The 21,035-nt window shown below is 44.9% G+C and overlaps 2 protein-coding genes across 8 annotated transcripts in view; one reads left to right on the forward strand and one right to left on the reverse strand.

The window, feature by feature from the left end:
* LOC135900247 (phospholipid scramblase 2-like) overlaps window positions 1–21,035 on the forward strand; it is a 365,712-nt gene that overhangs the window by 313,485 nt on the left and 31,192 nt on the right. The gene's annotated exons all lie outside the window — the stretch shown is intronic.
* On the reverse strand, window positions 204–20,141 carry LOC135900329 (phospholipid scramblase 1-like). 2 transcript variants are annotated; one of them, XM_065429815.2, is made up of 8 exons: window positions 19,994–20,141; window positions 17,621–17,668; window positions 15,544–15,648; window positions 10,401–10,478; window positions 7,510–7,649; window positions 5,402–5,572; window positions 4,472–4,630; window positions 204–533 (listed from the first exon to the last, which is right to left on the reverse strand). In XM_065429815.2, exons 1-8 carry the CDS (start codon window positions 20,004–20,006, stop codon window positions 498–500), a joined length of 750 nt encoding a protein of 249 aa, XP_065285887.1. In that variant the 5' UTR covers window positions 20,007–20,141; the 3' UTR covers window positions 204–497. The 2 variants fall into 2 exon arrangements, with proteins under 2 accessions (XP_065285887.1, XP_065285888.1); XM_065429816.2 differs by having other exon boundaries at window positions 17,621–17,665; window positions 19,994–20,135.

Genomic DNA, 21,035 nt, shown 5'->3' on the forward strand with positions numbered 1-21,035 from the left:
CTGTGATCGATAGCACAATTCTTTTTGCGTTCCACTCCTATTGTAATGCTGCCGCCACTGGTGTGGTCTAAACCATGACCATGAACTCAGCGGCGCAACCTCACAGAACATTCTGTGTGTCTTATGCAAGCTATTCCGCGCTGCCTAACTCTATTCGAAACACGTGTCTCATCGCTGGAAGTCGGAACCAACACAGTGACCTCTTCGGGGGGATTTAGAACTTTATGAGCGTTACATGACTGCGCTCCTAGAAGCGCTTATTGTGGTAAATTTAAAGCACCGTTGCGATTTTCTCAATTTAAGACAACCGACGTTTCTCTCATCGTGTTGCTTTCCGAAAAGAGGCAGTAGCTTCAGTCGTAATCGAATACAAAAGTAAAACGTGCTAGTCCGCATGCGTGTCCCCACTTGCTGTCTTAAAATTACAGCTGCCATTTTTGTTCAGAACATAGACTGAAGCGTCCTCCCAGCCTCACAGGTGCTGAGTCGCTGGTCTTTCAAGACCACCCGCTTGACTCGAAGAACATGTAGTCCTGGAACAAAGTCGAACAACAGTGAATCAACGAGCACGAACCGATTCAACGTAGTACAGTACAAGAAGCTATGCGTGGCTCTGCTATCGCAAACACCAGAGACCAGTGGAGCTAAGGGAAGGCCTGTAAAGTAGTGCCAAACCGCAACCAAGGCACACGAGCGCCGGCAACACGTCCCTACGGCGTCCAACAAAGGCGTGTACTGTGGCCTCCGCGATTCGCGAGGTCAACGCCGTAGAAGACGCCGCAATTGTCTTTACTAGTGTGTTTTAGCAGAACGTTTTTGACGGTCCGCTCCGCTCTCGCGTACGCGCTCAGTTAGCGGAGCGGTGGACGAAGAATCAGTTTTAGCGGAGCGCCCGGCTGCGTCCGAATGGCATGTGCTTGCCTGACGTGCCACCTAGCCGCAGAAGGTAAAACCGCTATGAACATAATATTCAAGTTGTAAGAATTGCCGCAATAAAATAATATATTTGGAATTGCTCAAATGTCTGAAGGCATTTCACGCAATACATTGCATTTTCATTTCTTATATATATATATATATATATATATATATATATATATATATATATATATATATATATATAATCCTTACATTAACAAAGCCGTTACGCTGTGTTGTAGCCAAGACAAGGTTTTTTGCTCTTTCAGTACACCTAAAACGTGGTCCGCACAAACAAACGTGCACACATGGCATGGTTCTGAAACGGGTTCATGGCCACAACCTCCCGAAGTAGAAGGAGATCTTTGTGTCTCCTAAAGTGTACTCTAGGTTTGCGCTTTGCAAATCCCTATTCAAACGGCCTCGTGGACGGGCCAGCAGCACTGGGGGCAGCCATTTTGCTTCGCTAGACCCGCCTGACGCGCTCGCCGCGCTCCGCTGAGAAAGCTTTCTAGCGGAGTGGGGGCTCCCGTCCGCTCGCCCGCTCACTGCCGAACGGGTCGCGCATGCGCACTTGCGCTTCCGCTAGCCCGCTGAGCGGAGCGGACCGTCAAAAACGCTCTGCTAAAACAGCCTACTTTCTGCGAAGCGGCGGGCGAGGAGGACAACGAGGCACCTTAGCCAACACCATCTAGGCAGGGCGGTCAGGCGAGGGAAGAGGGGCATTCTCCGGCGGCTGCTAGGGAAGCTTTTCTAGAGGGTGTTTTCCGGGCCGCGTATTTACAATTGCTAGTAGGTACAGCGGGGCGTTGCACTTGCGGAGGCGTCGGACGTGTGCCCGCATGCGCGAGTAAGAGCGGGTGCGAGAGACGAAATGTGGGGACTTTCGCTCCTTGAATATATCACTCTGCGCAAGCACTACGGAGGAGTTTCTTAACGCGTGTTGTATGTGTTTGTCTCTAGGCGTGCCGCCAGGAGTCGCGAGTTGCGGTAGTGCTGAACTTAGCATCCCAAGTTGGCTACTGGACGCAATTTATTCAATCGTGTTCTTTTGGTATTTGAAACAACGTGTCATTATTTCACATTATTGGCGGCGCCTCCAAGACACCAAAGGCGCACCACGACTGCCGACACAATGAGAAACGCAGCAAGGTGGTAACAGCTACACTGTAAAAGTGCAGCTGCCACCACAAGCGCACGTAGCACATCTGATTTTCTTGTAATTTTATCGCGCTCTTTTCTATCAGCAGCGCGATTTAGGAAATACTTTGAGCTAAATCCTACGAAGGTAGTGCAGAATGCATCTTCCGTGAAGATAGCGATACTAAGACAGGCTTGGTGTTAAGTTTTCAAATAACAGTAACAACCAATGCCGACATGGGTCGTAAACCACACGGTGGCTCATTTGTGTCGTTCATTTGTGGTGTAGGATGTCGCCATTGCAGTGTATCACGAACTCTGCCATCAGCTTTTCAAATAAGGCAACGGCGCCTCACTCAAGAAGGATAGGGCTCGCATTCGCAATAAAAATTTCTGGGGTCGAATTCTCATGAAGATTTTCGCACGTAAGGCTGCTTTGCCATTGGCTAGCCCGTTTCGCTAATGCTATGACGACCATCAGGATTTGCAGAAATTTTCTTTTACGGACACCTTTAGAGTAAAACATTTCTGTGAATACAGGCCCTCAAGTTATAACTACTCGTAAGAGGAGATGCCAGCATATCGTGATGAGGGCATAGTATTAACGAAAAAGCCTTGTGGGTTCGGCATGACTTGAGTAGCAGAAACAAGTCAGGAGCTGGAGGCATGAAATACTGTGCATTTCAAACATCTTGATATTCAATATTCCGCAAGCTTTTCAGTTATTCATAAATGCCGCTTAAGAAACGGTTTGCCGAAATTACTAAGACGCCGTGTCATGCCTTTCGGCAAAGACCTCAAATATTTCCTAATTATGAGTATCATAGATATATGGGAGCTATATATTGCGTAACACGTCATTTGGCCCGGCCGCTATCAGAATGTATAAATTAAACAATGATTAAATATTTGTCTAAGTGAAACTAACGCTTAAGTTATTACTTAACCTATCATGTTGCACTGGCGAAATCGAAGTCAGAGTTCTTATTTCAGATATATCACTGAAAACTGGCTGCAAAATCTCGTTGGTTGTCGTAGTGATTATTTTCAAGTTAAATTTTTCCAGACATTGGAAGGCAACGTTGCCCGTACAACGTATTTCGTGGTATATTTCGGGGACGGCATACTTGACTGCAAGATGATAGTCTCAGGTTAGGTACTCTAAAGTACTCGTACATTTATTAGTACTGGGTAGCTTCAATTCTACAGCTGTACTCCAAGCTCATAACTAAAAAGGTAATTAGTGAACATTACTAAAACGTTTATCTGTGATTAGTGAAGAACAAACGGCGGTAAACCATGATAGCGAGCTTAGTATTTGCTGCTCACTTTTGCGAATCACTTTTTCTGAACCAATATACCTTTGTAATTTCGTCACCAGGGTCAGTATTCACAAAAAAAGTTCTTACGCTAGAACAATTCGTAAGAGTATGCACCGGAGTATGTTGTATGTATTATTAGCCAAGGCAAATAGCCAATAACAAGCAGCTCTTACTAAAGAAAACTTTCGGGAATTAAGTTCTTGCTATAGAATTGTTCTTAAGATAAAATTTCAGCGAATTCTGATGCTGGACATGTCATTAGCGAAGGCGATCGGCCGATTGGAGTTTGGTAAATTAGATACCAGTGCCCGTACTCACTAAATGCTCTCAAGCTAAAATTGTTCCTAGAGCATGCAAAGTACTGCTTATTTAGGCACTGAACCTATTAGCCTAGGCTGCCAGCAAATGGTAAATAACACTTACGGACAAAGAGCTTTGTTAAGTCGTCTTCCCTCATTTCTCATCATTGTTATCTTTAGTTATTCTTAGTTATTCACGCTCTTTCCTTACGTATGCAAAACAGACTGGCTTGCATTTACAGGAGCCACAAGAACTTTTCCTTAAAGCTTTTCTTTCAAGGAAGAAAGGAAAGAAAAGGCGGTGGAATCCGTAAGATATGTCCTATTTTTTATGCGCGGGGCGTAAACTACCATCGTTGCATACGTCGTTAGTTAAAACGCTTCAGCGAATGCGAGAAACTTCATTATCGTCATCACCATGATCCTACGTCTTGACAAACAGATCTGGCCCTCTGCAGGAAAAAAAAGAATCTATCCTTTCAGAAATGCCAAACTCATATGGGATGTTAGCTTTACGTATTGCCTTTGCATTTCTAAAAATAGATATTAACATGGGGGGTTCAACGTCCCGAAACTACACAGTGGATGGTCATGCGGGAATATTAGAAGGCTCTGCATTAATTTGAGTAACTTGGGGTTCCTTAACGTGAGCTTGAATTTAAGTACGAGGGCGAATGTGCATTTCGCCTCCGTCGAAATGGGGCGGTCTTAGGGAAATGCAACCCGCAGCCTTGCTTTTTCGTGAAACCGTGCGAGCGAGTCGGATGGTCATCAATGCAATCCGGCGCTTACGATGAGCATAGTCACCGCCATGAGTGAGCCCTTGGAATGGACATCCAAGTCCATCGGAAACGTGACGCCAAATGTGTCGGCGTCCGTCAAGGCCTCCTTAAGCACGCCGCCCCATTTCTTCGTGATCTTCCCTACGACGGCGCCGTTTGTTGATCGTACCTTGCAGAGAAACAAGTTATATTATTACTTATAGCACGGAATAAAAACACGGACAAAGAAGGGAGACGAAACTCGGGCGCCGCGGCAGAATTACAGCACCGGCCCTGGTGATCGTTAAAACGCAGCATTAAATCAACTTCACAAATCTGATCGGCACCGAGAAAAACAAAAGCTGCGTTTTTTTTTTGTCACGTGATTTGTTCTCGGACACTTCCTAGTCACATAATGTTAACAGGCCGGTTAAGCAGTCGCATACATAGTAAAATCAGTCTATGGGCTTCTCTAAACACATCTTATGAACTATAGAAGAGTTAATTGCTGGGCTATATACAAGAAATATACTTCAGAAGAGTTAACTGCTGAGTTAACGGCAGCAAAACGTCAACAACGGCCGGTCGTCTCGTCGTCTCGACTCATGTGCCCTAATTAACGCCGAGGTGTTTACAATTATTATTATTATTATTATTATTATTATTATTATTATTATTATTTATTCAATGTATGCATATACGCCCGCACTCAAACATTACTGTTCTTCCTGGGCACGTTAAATAAACATGATTGATTGATTGATTGATTGATTGATTGATTGATTGATTGATTGATTGATTGATTGATTGATTGATTGATTGATTGATTGATTGATTGATTGATTGATTGATTGATTGATTGTAGAAGCATTCGCGTCTCTTTATCGCAAGTCACGTCACGTTTCGCACGCTGGCGCTTAAGCCATGCTCGAAGTTAAAGGGAACGGCTACAGCTACTCACTTCAAAGTCGACGCCGCACTTGCAAGGCAGGCTGATAGTGCACAAGGGACCCACGACATCCAGCACCTTCTGCTCTTGCCGGTCGTAAATTCCGTACGTAGGATAGCACAAGGACCACAGCTGACGTACATAACCGATGACAGTCCCTGGTGGAGCTTGGACTTCCACTACCTGGCGAAATCACAAAGGCAACGGAAACCTCTCGATAAATTACCTATACGCACCTTTCTTTATCTTTTTTAAAGACCAGTAAAAAAATAGCTCGTGTCCTTCAGTAGCTTAAGTGCACACGCATCGTTCAAACGCACTTTGCCCATTTTGTAAATTCATCGAACGAATTTTGCGAACAGGTAAATAATATACCAGACATCGAGTGTTCAATTTTCTAGCTTTCTCAAAGAAGCTTCCCTTTTAAAAATACGTAAACATTTGTACAAGCGTTGCATTCTGTGCGTTCAAAGTCTGCCTTACGTTACAATACTTCCTTCCGTGTGAATGCCATCATTCTGACAGACGAGGGAACTCCCTACAGTCGTAAACTTGAGAGTCCGCTAGAATAAGCAAATACGCTCCTTGTTTTCACTAAGCAGCTGCTACGAAGAGCCTCAACACTAGCCAGAGGAGAAAGTAGGTAAAGAAGTTTTGGCGGGAGCGAAACTATCTTGTGAACTACATACGTACTACATTGAGCCTTGGAACGTGCTTGTGTTCACCGTTCTGGATGACCGTTTTCCGTTTTTCTCACATCTACTTCTAGAGGTCGGGTGTTCTCGCGTAACCGAGTTGAGGGGCGTGTTCATCCCCGAACGCCGACATTATAGCTCTTCGATACGCACGAGGTATTGCGCGTGAGCTTTGATTTGTCTGAAGGCTTAGACGCAGTGCTTAAGCGCTCGGCAAGGAAAACGTCCGTTCGTTCGTTCACTCCCTCGGTCACTATTTTCCATGATGTATCTTTCGCCATTGTGTTCGTTTCTTTTACCTAGCTTGCTCATCTTTCATACGTCTCTCTATTGTTACTAGTATCCGAGGGTCCCGTTGCAGTTTATGATTTTGGGACCCTCGTCTGTGTACTGTCTCTGACCCATTCATTGTACTTAAATAATAGTAAACTCAAACTGAAACTGACTGGCTACTCGAGGCACTTTGCGTGTATTTGCGGTCTTCTTTCATGCTCGGAAAAACACTTTTATGTAGCACGTATTCAGGAACAGAAAGCTGTATCGAGAGTTTTTTTCATAATGCTCTACAATTTTCTCATTGACACCTTTAGTCTGATTTTATTAGTTGAGAAGTTGATTCATTAAGTAAGACTAGTTATGTAATTAGTCGCAATGCAAAAAAATTATCTGAGTAACTTCAAGCGACACTCGCTCGCTCGGTCGGTCGGTCGGTCGGTCGCAATGTCGGTCGGTCAGTCGGTCGCAATGTCGGTCGGTCGGTCGGTCCGTCGGTCGCAATGTCGGTCGGTCGGTCGGTTGGTCGGTCGGCCGGCCGGTCGGTCTTATGCCCGACCGCCTGCCTCGTTACCTAGCTAGAGCTAGCTATCTAGTATGCTGTCGAGCTATCTTTGTTAGCCAGCTAGCTAGCTAGCCTGACACATCCATTGTCCGATCATTCATGATTACATCAGGTCACCATCCTCCTAGGAAACACTTGTGTTCAGACGTAAACACCGCTCCTAGTAATTGGTGCATCCCGATTTTTCTCTCAGCCCAATTCGCTCAGCATTAAACGTTACAAACTTCGGTACCTTTCCTAACGTCAATACACAATTGTTGCAGCATCGCCTTTGCACTATCTGGTGCCCTTCCCGCTTTTGATGGTCAGTCCTATGTATGCTATTAATTAATGCTATTCTGCGTTAATATCGCAAGACAACTTCGTGTTCACTCATGCAGTTTTCTAGATTCTCTTCGCGGCGAATGTGACAAATGTTCGAGCCGCTATGAAAAAATGATATCATCATACATCACCGTCAGTGCTGGCATCGTGTGTGCACATTTTACATTCGCCATAACGCCCTGTCATAGCGCTGGAAGCAAAATGGTTCAGAGCCGCTTGTTGGTGCGCGCCTGTTGATCCCAGAGAAAAAAGTTAAGCCTCACCTGAAGACAACAACAAAAACAGCACTGCGTGCATCTCAGGTGCCGCACGAAGCGCATCACGGCGTCCTTTTTGTAGTCCGTGACGTCCATCACGAAACATCGATTTGGCCCGCAGAAACATCTCGCGCAACAGTTCGAATCTGTTACAAATAAAAGAAAAAGAGCTATTACGAAAACAGCCACCGACATCTTAGTGGTTTTCTGCGGACTTACTCTCTGCCAGCTGAGTCCATTTTTGACAGCACCCAAACGACTTTGGAATTTCTACAGCTTTTTCCTGCCAAATAACGTTTCATTCCTTAGATGTTCTATACTCCGATACTCCGTACAGTAAACGCTTAGATCCTGTATTTACGGCAACACTGTCATTGCTCCAATACGTCCGCTGCAAATATATTTAAATATTTAGGTATACCGTGGGCGTTCCGTCGAAGGCAATCAAACCGGTAGTAATGGCGTCCTTCTCTATGCTTGCCGGTGAACTCAAAGGCACTTGCTGTTTGCAAGCCGCTTAGTGTATCAAAATGAAACATCGAAGGAATGAAACGTTATTTGGCTGGGACAAACTGTAGAAATTCCAAGCTTGTATAGCTGCTTTTAAAAATAGACTCAGCAAGGGACACCGTATGTGCCTATATAGGAGTAGAAGTCCAGTAAAAAGTTGGATGACGAGCTGGCCGTCGCCGAGCAATGACGTTGCCAAGCTAATTATAGATGAACTGGGGCGCTGCAGGAAAGCTTTCAGTGCTGTTGGAAGGCCAACAACACTGAAATGGCACTCTAGCGCATTAATCAATAAAATATTTAGAATTGTTGCTGTTAATTTCATTGAATGGACAACGAAGCGGTATATATCTGCTGTCATTAACATTTAGTGCTATCATGATCTGTAGTTTAGACATGTCGGTGAAAATCAGGTACACTGAACTAAACATCTTCGTTCTGTGGCCAATGTGCTATCACGCGCGCGATCTTCTTTGCCACGGATGTGGAGAAAGAATGAAACATATGCTATCGCTCTACTTGTGCAGACAGCGTACAATGCAGTGGCATATCACCGTAAACACGCGTGTGTAGTACATGACATGAAAGCCCATAGACCCGACGAACGGAATGAACGAAATAAGCACTGACTTACCGCGGTAGTAAAGATTTGTTCAGCGCGTACGAATGTGCAGGCACATTTTTCGATACTCAATCTCTGGAAGAGTGACACTACCAACCAAAGAACGACGGAGGGGCGCGTTCAAAACGGTCCCCGATGTATTAGCGATGATGTGCAAAAAAGCGTTGATTTCTTTTAGCTGTACCATGCACCAACCAATCCAAGTTAGCAGTTATGTACAAAAGTACAGACATGGTGAGTCAGTGACTGGACGTTTCTGTTAAATACAATATGTGCAAAGAAAGTTCAAAGATATTTAGGAAATCAGGTTCACGCGCGACCAAAGGTACTAGGAGTAAGGCGGTTTCATAAACTGGTGCTCCTAATAAAACAAAAGAGGCTCGAACGCTTCCAAGCCACTCTGCGAAAAACAAGGCCTAGGTCTTGTCAAAACAAGGCCCGAGGTTATGCGGCAGGGTTATCGTAGCCCATCTCACGGAACTAAATTTTGTAGAGTTGCACTGGATTTCTTAACTTTTATTGAACAGAACGGGGTAACACATTTATCCGCCTTTCTTTCAGCTTCATTCATTTTCTCATTGTCTCTCAGGCTCTAAATAGTTGGTGCCAGATTCTACAGCGGCCCTGGTAGCTCTGCACTACTGGTCCAGTCACGTGCTCTCCGGCTTCGAAACTTTTGGCGAAGGCTGTGCATGGTGCGCATTTCAACTGCAGGATATGCATCTCAGATACAGAGATAATAGCGAACTTTAACTTGTCTGTATGCGCGATGCCCTTTGCGAAAGACGGAGTGCCGAAGACTCAAACGTGAACAACCGGGTTGGTGGCACCACCTGTTGGCACAGAGGCTCACCAGGGAGAACGCAGTCCTATTGTTGCACTAACCTGACGTATTCTGATTAGCAGCTATTGCAGGATACAACTTTAGAAAGCAGCAGTTGGCAGCCAAGGCCCTTGGACCGCGCGGGGTTGTGTTACTCCGCTAGCCAATCATAGAAGCAAACGAAGCCGTCGTCATGCGACGTTTTCGAAATGGCGTCGTACTTGATACGTCCGGAGCGTCTGCTGTTCTTCAAGTCTTTTTATTGGCGGAAGCGATGAGGTTCAACAGACATGGACAAAGTATATGGAGTCCGAGCATTTCATTCTTCAAAAGTCCACGGTACAGTTGCTTTCACTGATGAGTCCGTTTTACTCATAAAACTTCAATGCCAACTGAAGTGAAACTTGACAGTAAATAGTTGCAGGGAAGTGAACTTTTTATTTTAGTTCAATAAAGAATTAGGCTTCCACTGTTCCACTATAATAGACAAGTGAAAACGTATATAGTTATGCGGTTATAATTTTATTTTTGTGCTTACCGCCTTATTTAGATAACAAGGAAAGTTTTGAGTACGAACTATTTGCAGCCTCGCGGAGGAACAATGGTTGGCTGTTCTAAGAGCGTGGGTGGGGCTTCACTGCAGACTTCAGTTGTATCCCACTATAGTGTTAAGTTTCAAAAGCAACGCAACAGCTCTTCTTTTCTTTCTTTTTTGTTTTTAAACAAGAACATCTATGCAAAAAGTGCGTCTAACGCTTTGAAGTTAGACAAACCGGTAATCTCTCTGGTAACCTGCTGTTACATGTAGGCTAACATCTTTATGGGCAAGCTAAAACACTCCAATTACATGTTTTGTCGCACTCACAGTTATAACTCTCTTTGCTCCATAGAACATTCATGCGCAAGTTATAACACAGATGAAGCCCACAGAGGTATACTTACGTTCGCTTATATTGTAAATGAACTGGCCCGCTGAGTTCTTAGCAACATATGAGTTCGAGAACTCGATACCAGAAATAGCTGAAAAAATAAACAAAAATGATGGAGACTTTGGACCATTTTTTTTTCATCATCTTGGGGTTAATTGAGGTGAAGGTATTTATGTCACAGTTAATTAAGATAGAGTTAATTAAGGCACTCAAGCCCACGACTTTTAGTGTTAAGACGAGGATATTTTGGGTAAAGTCAGTTAAGGTAAACTTAATTAAGAGACTCGAGCCTACGACCTTTGGTAGCAGTCGTGCACTCGACCTTTGGTGGAAGTCGAACCCACGAAAGTGCGTTGTGGCATACTGTCTAAGCATCGCGCTGTGTTTGCAATGATTCATCCACGTAGGGATAACTAAAAGCCCCTTGAGTCTTTCTTTTTTCATTCTTTTTTATTTATTTTTTTTACCTGACACATCTCTCTTTCAATAGCGATATTATGGGAGCTTAGTATGTTTTGCGGATCATTCAGTTGCCGCTTTTTGCTAGCACCTCGCACTTGATAAATACAGGACGGCGAACGCAATGCTTACCAGACTTAGATGGGCTAGCTGGTTGCTGGCTTGATGGAACAAGGTTATAACGGTGCGTTTTGAGTACAAAACACAGAAAGAATGCACACAGGACGTTCGCACACAGTTGAGGGTCGGCGACTGTCCTGTGTGCATTCTTTCTGTGTCCTGTCCTCAAAACGCGCCGTTATAACCATGTTTCTTCAAGCACTGCTTACGATGCACACCCAGATAGCCAATCACTACTTTTGTCACGTTGTAATGGTGTCTTCGTGTTTACCCACGAATTGCCTAGCGGCGATTTCATCCAGTTTCTTTTTATTTATGCGTGTTGGCAACGGAACGCTTAGTCCCGGTGTTTCTACTTTGAACCCAGCAGTGAGACAACCATCATGTATTTTCATAGCGCCAATTCTAAGCTAGTCAAAATGAAGAATTCTTTGTTGCGCCATGTCCTACGCTCTCAAGAAGTCTTGCGATCATTGCAAGAGTGAGAGCTTTAAAGCTCGGGTGTCCGCGTTGGTCAGCGCTGTAGTGCCGCGTCACGCACTTGCCTAAGTTACACAGGAGTTGGTGAAGGAAAACAGAAGCCGAAAGTCTACCGAGCCAGGATGCGAAAGAGTGCGTAGCAAGAAGCGAGGACATTATGTTAAATTCAATTCAATACCTTACTTCCACACATTTTCACACAATCTGAAGTGAATAAGCCAGAGTTTCAACCTCTTAACCACGCTGAACAAGTTGTCAAGCTTATGCAATAAAATTAACAATGCAACGAAATACATATTTACACATACTAAGAAACATCAGCCTCAGTTTGTTCCTTGAGTCGCGAATGTGGTACGTTCGATTCCGTTGACACGTGGTAAAGCTTACGTCGAAAAACAGGCCGATGTTTACGTGAGAAGCTTCGCGAAGACCATTAGAAGGGGAATTAAGCCGTGCGGGATGATCTGGGTGCACATTGCAAGCAGTGTGGTTGCCGGCCTCTTTTGGACATGTGCGAAGTCGCCAAAAACAAATAACTAGGGAAGTAATCATAACCCACACAATATAAATACTGAAAGCGAAATGCGTCACTGCGCCGCTTGTTCCGTTATCTCATAATTAGACTGCATATTTGTCTGCCAACGTATGACCAGTAGCACTTACCGGCCGCGTGCACCATTTTGTATAAACGTATGACTGACTCCTGCTTCTTTTTTAATACGAAAGCATTATATGCCTCATTACGCGAAAATCCGGCTTCGTCGCCGTCGCCACTGAGCGATAGTACTAAAAATGGACGACGATGCAAAGAGCAAAAAAAAGCACGTCAAAAATGCTGGGACTGACGTCCAGTTTGTCAGGGACGTTGTTGTAAGCAAATTAAATCAGTATCGTTGAAAAGGAAATTCGGTAAACTTCCGTCTGGGTGGGAACCCGAGCCGGAACTCTGGGCAGCGAGACGAGCCCGCTTGCCCGACGCCACGAAGGCTAATCGGTTCTGGCAGACGAAAAGTGTGCCTAGTGCGTGCATCATTGCACGCGTCACGTCGAACGATGTGGCCTCATCATCATCATCATCATCATCAGCCTGGTTACGCCCACTGCAGGGCAAAGGTCTCTCCCATACTTCTCCAACAACCCCGGTCATGTACTAATTGTGGCCATGTCGTCCCTGCAAACTTCTTAATCTCATCCGCCCACCTAACTTTCTGCCATCCCCTGCTACGCTTCCCTTCCATTGGAATCCAGTCCGTAACCCTTAATGACCATCGGTTATCTTCGCTCCTCATTACATGTCCTGCCCATGCCCATTTATTTTTCTTTATTTCAACTAAGATGTCATTAACTCGCGTTTGTTCCCTCACCCAATCTGCTCTTTTCTTATCCCGTAACGTTACACCTATCATTCCTCTTTCCATAGCTCGTTGCGTCGTCCTCAATTTCAGTAGAACCCTTTTCGTAAGCCTCCAGGTTTCTGCCCCGTATGTGAGTACTGGTAAGAGACAGCTGTTATACACTTTTCTTTTGAGGGATAATGGCAACCTGCTGTTCATGATCTGAGGATGCCTGCCATACGCACCCCAGCCCATTCTTATTCTTCTGATTATTTCAGTCTCATGATCCGGATCCGCGGTCACTACCTGTCCTAAGTATATGTATTCCCTTATTAATTCCAGTGCCTCGCTACCTATCGTAAACTGCTGTTCTCTTCCAAGACTGTTAAACATTACTTTAGTTTTCTGCAGATTAATTTTTAGACCCACCCTTCTGCTTTGCCTCTCCATGTCATTGAGCATGCATCGCAATTGGTCCCCTGAGTTACTCAGCAAGGCAATATCATCAGCGAATCGCAAGTTACTAAGGTGTTCTCCATTAACTTTTATCCCCCATTCTTCCCACTCCAGGTCTGTGAACACCTCCTGTAAACTCGCTGTGAATAGCATTGTAGAGATGGTACCTCCCTGCCTGACGCCTTTCTTTATTGGGATTCTGTTGCTTTCTTTATGGAGCACTACGGTGGCTGTGGAGCCACTATAGATGTCTTTCACTATTTTTACTTATGGCTCGTCTACACCCTGATTCCGTAATGCCTCCATGACTGCTGAGGTTTTGACTGAATCAAACGCTTTCTCGTAATCAATGAAAGCTATATATAAGGGTTGGTTATATTATGGTTATATTATATTATGCCTTACAGACATGACTTAATCAGTATTTGTAGAGAACGAACTAAGAAATAGGCGTCCACATAGACGAATGGACGCACAAAGAAAGTTTCTCAAGATTAACATGTCTAGCGATCGCATTTAGATCGGAGACTTAGCAGTCGTCCGATCAATCCTTTCTTGTTCTCGCCACTTTAGGGATATTACGACACTGGCCCCTCAACTAGCCCGCAAAAACAAGCAGATTAGCGTTTATTAGTCGTTTGTACTACATCGGTCGCCCGTGTCGCTCGCTCACCATACTGAAGAAGTCGCAGGCTCGCCCGAAGGCAAAGCACCGATTGTGATAGCAAATAAGCAGACAGGCAAACGAAGTAAGGATAGTAGCTTTATCGGCCCTATAAACTTGTAAACATTCGCTTACTAGCCAAATTAACCAGCATCGCGTCATACACGCACAGGCAAACATAAACACATCTCACTCGATGAGCACGGGACCTCACTGTCAAAAGGATGGCGTGAAGAAGAGCAACAGCAACAGCGAACGCATTGACCATTGTGCTGCCTCTCGCTTCAATGCAAACAAAGCGGCGAGAACACAGCACACGCAAAGCTATCTGCCCTCGACGCGCGTAGACTCTGTACTCATCGCAGATGGCTTTCAAGATAAGAACCTCCGGTCACGCTCAGCCGCGCCATATGCAACCGCTGCCGGAGTAGAACCCCCCCCCCCCCCCCCTCCCTCCTGCGTGCCTTGCCCGCGATGAAAGACGGCAGGCTTCCTTCCCGCCTTACTCCCTGGCGCGCGCGAGATCGAGCCACTGTTCTCGGCTCACCCTCGCAAGCTTTCACTCGCACCTACAGCACACGGCGCGCGGCCGCGGTGTTATCGTACTAGGACGTCATACACAACGTCACGGCGATGCCCACGGTGGCTGCGACGGCGGAATTGCGCCTGGAGTGTCCATGCATTTGCTATCGCAATAAATCTGTTGCGCTATGTTAAGCTTAGGACAGTTATTTGCAAATTCATTTACAAAGATTATTTCCAGCAACACGCAGTATGTCAAATCCACACACGAAACTATAGGCGCACCTTCGCCGTCTTCTATTTGTCTAGTCATTGCGGGCATAGCTATTCATCTGGCCCTTGACAATCGTCCCAAGGGGTACGATAAATAGGTGTCCCGAATCGCCTGATAAGATTTGCACCTTTTGTCCCACCGAGCCAGCTACATTGAGGATTAAACTATATATGGTGCAGAAACTTGTTAATAACGCTGGTATTTGCGTCCCACTGCGTCGCCTGCAGTACTTCACGTGCGGTGACGCGTGTAAGGAGGGAGCATGCTATTTCTGTTTGTTTACTAATCGTGCGTTGTAGAATCATGCACGTATTCCCATTGACGGTGACCTCGCGTTGCGTCATGTGTCCATTTCTCGCCTAATGAAGTTTGTGGGACATTTCGGTGTTCTTAAACGAATGAAAATTTCCTACAGTAAGCGTCAGTGTCATGGTAGCGGCTGTTAAATAATGCGATTTTTTTCGACGGTGTATTTTTACTGAAATTACGTTAGGTGGTAATAAACTGAAATGAAAAGCTGTAAATAAATGTCTCACAATTCTAAGCATTCATAGGTAACGCGCGCGCGTGCGTGCGTGCGTGCGTGCGTGCGTGCGTGCGTGCGTGCGTGCGTTTGTGTGTGTGTGTGTGTGTGCGTGCCTGCGTGCGTGCGTGCGTGTGCGTGTGTGTGTGTGTGTGTGTGTGTGTGTGTGTGTGTGTGTGTGTGTGTGTGTGTGTGTGTGTGTGCGTGTGTGTGTGTGTGTGTGTGTGTGTGTGTGTGTGTGTGTGTGTGTGTGTGTGTGAGAGATATTGTAACAGTGCACACGTTAGTAGAAAATAAACAACCCAACCGCTGGCTCCTTCTCACCTTCGATGATTTCCTTTTGCTGCGCTATTATAACTTGATCTATGGTTGTCAGGTACTCAAGGCCCGGAGGACAAACGACGGAGGTGGCTGGTTTCGGCATGTAGGCTATGGATGAAAACAGGGTCGAGCCAGAAGATTAACAAAGGTTGAGAGCACACAGAAAGATGAACAAGCTCAAACATTACAGTCACGCTTTGTGTGCGACGAATAGCATTTTGAGGCCGAATGCGTGAGAAATTTCTGCTTCCCCCGAGATCTCTGATAAAATGCTCTAAACTGGATTTGAATAACATGCATGATGGAAGGGTAAGAGGCACAAAAATTTCGAGACAACAGAGTTTGCTAGGTAAATTTTGGATCTGTGCTTACTCCTTGTTAAGCAACACAACCATAGGTCGGTCGATTAAGCGGATATTCACTCATACAATCACCAATATTTTCTCAGGCTACGTACACACTCGAACTCATGCATACTCATACTGGTCAACACATTCTCGCGTACATAGACACTACCATTCGCATTTACCCGCGCCAACTCGCACTGATATACCCGTCCACTGACACTCACCGACACGCCCTGAAGTTCACTTGCAATCACCCACAGCCACACACGTTCTTACACAGGTCCACTGAATATCACCGTCCCCTAATTTCGTTCATAATAACGTTAACCGACCCTCATTTTTATTCGTAGTCGCGTCCACTCAAGCTCGCCAGCACTCACTCTCATTTAAACTCTCGTCCACACACATCCGTCGCAACTCCCTAAATCTGTATCCCTAATGAGCGCAAATCGAGTATGATTCAGTGTACTCAGGAAATTGTATGCCGACCTATGAGCATCGGCCACATAATTAATAAAGATACTGTCGAGGAAGTAATACTGGCAACAGTGCAATATAACAGCAGCTCCTCAATTGATGATGCAGCTTGCCAGAATGGAGCAGAGGCGTCCAGCCTAAAAGCAAGTAAACCTCGAACATTTCAACACACGCCCACGTTGTGAAGATTCTACGCCGTCTGAAACGACTCATATTACCGAGGAAACAGAACCTGGGCATGCGCAGCGTCACCAATATCCATCACATTCATCAGGTAGGAGCACTGTAAGCTGCTATAATATCACAATAAACCATTGTTGGTAATCTGCAGTATCTGGAACATACACTAATGGTAAGGGTTGACGTTCTCTACCTGCCTTGTTTTTAGTGTCGTTTTACACGTTCAGCAGACCGACAGCTCCGGTTTCGTCTCCAAAATAGGTAAACTTCAAGTCGGAGCTTCGCCAGCTTCAGATCCCTTTTTGAATAAAGACTACATCATTACACGAAAAAAAATCACTCCAAATAAACCGACGCAACAGGCACATTGTAATGTTGCAAGAAATATTCGTAAAACGAATACGCTGACAATATGCGTTGGCCATCGCATACGAATAACTGGTTGCGCTGTTGGAAAATCCCTAAGATCAGGCATCTTTTAAACTGAGTGACGTGCATTTGTCAGCATTGGTTATTTCCGTTATAATTCGATGGTGACGTCAACGAAGTTAGCAGACTCCGGTTGCGTTTCTACTACCCTCCTTACTTGGAGAGCTTGTGAAAGGGCACGTGCATCTAACACATCCCGCTACGCAACACCTGTACTTGCCCCTTATAATAGGCTGCCTGACTGAATGCACCAGCTTGCAGCGAGAAATTCAGAAAAAAAAAATGTGTCTACTAGCGAGGCCCACACGATCAAGATAATTTTGTGATAACCCGACCACGCGAAACGGACGCGTATGACGTCACACTGGCAATGGCCAGTGCGTTCTGCTGTCAACGGGGAATTTTTATAAATTGCCGAGCATGAAGACTAATTGAGGAATAATTGCGCACTTGCCTTATTGCTGATGCCTCTTAATGGGTAAATTTGGGCACCCGCATTCTTTCAATACCCATTTGTTTTCGTTTGTAATATGCCCGGACACGTCATTTAGGAAGGGAAAACAACGACGCAAACACAGGAGCGAAAACTTCTCCAGTGGCGTGTGCTGCGAAAAAAGAAAGCGTTTTGTGGTAGCTGGGTCACTGACCTGGTGGGAGACCAGGCGGGGAGGCATGGCGTGACCCGGTTGCGGCTGCTGAAAATCAACCACACACACAAACCGTTTTAGTAGTTGTATACTAGAGCGGACCTCAGTGATAACGCCTGACGAATAGGCGCTTTCAACCTTCACACGGAATGGCGTGTTTAGCGAATGGTCAGGCATAGCTTGGTTCGAATGACGCTGAACAGGAGCAAGTGGAGATAGCTTGATGAGGCGGAATCGCCCCGCAGGGCACTTATGACATGTTTACAATGACTACGGTTTCCGGTGACTTCATGTGCGCATAGAATGTATATTTTTCGCGTTTAAAAAATTAAGTTAAATTATAGGGTTTAAGGTCTCAAGATTACACAATGTGTTAAGAGGCTGTCTCTTGCGATAATATGAGGAGGAGAAGGACAGGAAAAGACGGAAAAGTTGTCCCGTGTACAGATAGACTAGCTGCTCTGTGTTGGAATGATAAGCTGAAGAGAATTGAAGCTGACAGAAGGAATTGTTCCGCAGTATCAATAGAGCCCCAAAGCCTCGTCCACAGAGCCGTTTTCTGCTTCGTCCTACACGTCACCGGCTTCTCTGAGAAGAATATTTCTGGCTAGTTCCCCTCTGAAAACGCCCTATCGAAAGAAACCTATAAGCTCCATATCCATAATTCCATATGAGCATATTAGATTCCCACATAGTGAACCGTAGGCTTTCGTATATCATATGAAACAAGTTCCATGTGATAATATGAACGTATGCGAATCCGATATGAAAAAATCCGGGCGTTCCCATCTATGATTTGGGGGCATTCCTTCAAATCATATGTGGGAAAAAGCTGGATTTTGCATGGAATTTCCATACGTTCATCTAATAATATCGGAGTTGTCCCATACGATAGGGTGGAATATCAGGGTTTTTATATGGTACCCCTATGTTTTCTTATGGACATCTTATAGGACATGCCCATACGATATATGGGAAAATATGGGGTTTTATATGGAACTCCCACATATTCATATGGAATTATTGGTCGTATTATATCCCTCCGCTTGAACGCCTCCATTGGGAAACCGGTGTAACACCGCTACAACCGGTGTAACCATTTAATTTAAATGTGGGGTCAAGGCATGAAGCGTTATTCACACCATCAAGGTAGATAATTAGGCGTGCGCGAATAATCATTTTCGAGGCCGAATCGAGTACGAATCAAATAGTGCCAAAAGCGGTACCGAATCGCATAGAATAGTTTACAAATAGTTTTCTAACACTGAACCGCCGTTCTTGCAATTATTATAAAAGGATGTTCACATCCTAGTATTCTTAAAGTTAGCAAGTTTCAAGTTTCTGCCATTACAAAGTACGTTATGAAGCGTTGTTTATTAAAAGTACAAAAGGAGCATTAGGAGCAAACAAGTGATTTCTCCGCATTCACCGGACTCTTGAGACTGCACGAAACATCACTTTATAGCCTGTAAAGTATGGCTACCTAAGTGACATAGCTTGTTATACTTCGCAAGTTCTCATGTTTTCATTCGAGAGCGTTAAATGGCTCATGAGGTGGAAAATCCGGCGCTGGCGACGTGACCACACGATGCCTCAAAAAGGTCACGAACCCTCGACTTTTGCTGGAAGTCGAACTCACGATTGGTGTTAATTAAGCAAAAGGTAACTGAGGTAAAGTTAATTAAGACCATTGAGCCAATAATCTTTGTTTGGAGTGAACCCACGAACTTTGGTGTTAGTGAAGGCGAAGTTCGTTAAGGCATAGTTAATTAAGGTAAAATTAATTAGGCACTCGAACACACGACATTCCGCTGTGACGTGTCTAAGCATCGTGCGGTAGCCGCAGTGCTTTAGCATTCATCCGTGTGGGAATGACTAAGCGCCCCTTGAATTTTTTTGTCTATACTATGCCCGCGAGGGTCAAAATTTACCTTAATTTTGCTACAGTCTTGCGTTTAATTGGGTTCAGTTGACGTTTCGAAATATTAAAAAAAAATATTCTGAAGATATTCGCATTTACGAATACAGACAATTCGATTCGTTATTCGAAAGTTAGAGATATTCGCACACACCTATAGGCAACCAAGGTGACTAAACCAAGCAGCCTCCCCTAAACCCAGTCCACCTCCAAGCTCACTGAGCCAATTACTGTATTGAGCGATTGATAATGTTAACCCAGAAGTGCTGCATGTCGTCACTCACTTAAAAGTTTGAAGGTGCCCGTTCCTATCGTCCCACTCAAGTACAACGGACAGTCGAACGCGCATTCTCCATTGCCACAACGACCTACTGCTATGGAACGAGGTGGTCGGGCTCTGCTCGAACAAAGCACGCCGTGCCGTTTTCCTTCAATTTGCATACATGGTACCGTACCTTCTTGTGACATGGCGTTGATCTTTACTCCCTTGTTCACGGCGCGACTGGCGAATTTGGTTTGGTTTTCCTTCACCGGTGAATCCGTGACATGGGGCAGATGTCCGCGCAGCCGACGCTAGCGACGCCTGGATTCTTGCTTGCTTGCTTGCTTCCACTGTTATGACGCGTACCCACTATGGGGATTGGCCAAGACGCTGGCGGTTGAACGGGTGGGACGCGGGAAGAAAACATGACGGAAAAAGTGCATGTGAGGGAACAATGGCAGTTCTGCGGATAACAAAAGAAGTTAGCTTACTAATAACAAATGAAGTTTTGACTACTGTTCACTCATATATTAAATTTAAGAAGAACATGCAACGTCTGAATAACTTATGGTTGCTCAGAAGGTTATATGCGAACCGAAAGCGCTATGATGGTTGAGAAGCGTCAGTTTGGTGGCTGACGCTCCACGCGCGCGTGGTTCTTTGAAACACTACACTGAAAAGGAACCAACGCCAACGACAAAAGGGCACAAACTACACAGAATTTAGAAGGGAAAGCCTTAGATCTCTCTGTATCGAGGTCGCGTTGTGAGGTACAGAAATTCGGAGCGCTCGTGCCACTGCTCGCGCGTTCGTCATTTTCTTTCGTATCACTTCTTCCACTTCAATGCCACATTCATGCCCCTAATTATGCCCAAAAAGGGCACAGTAAATTAATATAGAGTTAATTATGTCACTCGAACCCACGGCCTTTGGTGTTAATTAGGGCGAAGTGGATTAAGATACAGGTACTTAAGGTAGGTTTAATTAGAGCATTCTAAGCCACGACCATTAGTGGGAGAAAACAAGAGTGAGTGAGTAAAAACGTTATTGAATAGACATAAAATAAAGTAACAATGCTTTCGAATGAGAATGTCAAGTAAAATGACTCAATTTTGCTATTGCAATTTCGCTAATGCTAAAATGACTGTCAATTTTTTTAAACGCGCCTCTGGCAGATAATTCTAGTCCTTGAGCTGGATTAATTAACGAAGGCGGACGTTACTTTCCCGAGAAAT

This window comes from Dermacentor albipictus, chromosome 1, assembly GCF_038994185.2.
Source record: "Dermacentor albipictus isolate Rhodes 1998 colony chromosome 1, USDA_Dalb.pri_finalv2, whole genome shotgun sequence".
Lineage (NCBI taxonomy): Eukaryota > Metazoa > Arthropoda > Arachnida > Ixodida > Ixodidae > Dermacentor > Dermacentor albipictus.

What these genes read in the sequence shown, in the direction of transcription:
- LOC135900329 (XM_065429815.2), bottom strand. An exon ending in AGTGCGGCGTCGACTTTGAA is followed by an intron (nt 4,631 to 5,401) that starts GTGAGTAGCTGT and finishes TTTCTCTGCAAG; the next exon opens with GTACGATCAACAAACGGCGC. An exon ending in TGGCGGTGACTATGCTCATC is followed by an intron (nt 534 to 4,471) that starts GTAAGCGCCGGA and finishes ACTTTGTTCCAG; the next exon opens with GACTACATGTTCTTCGAGTC.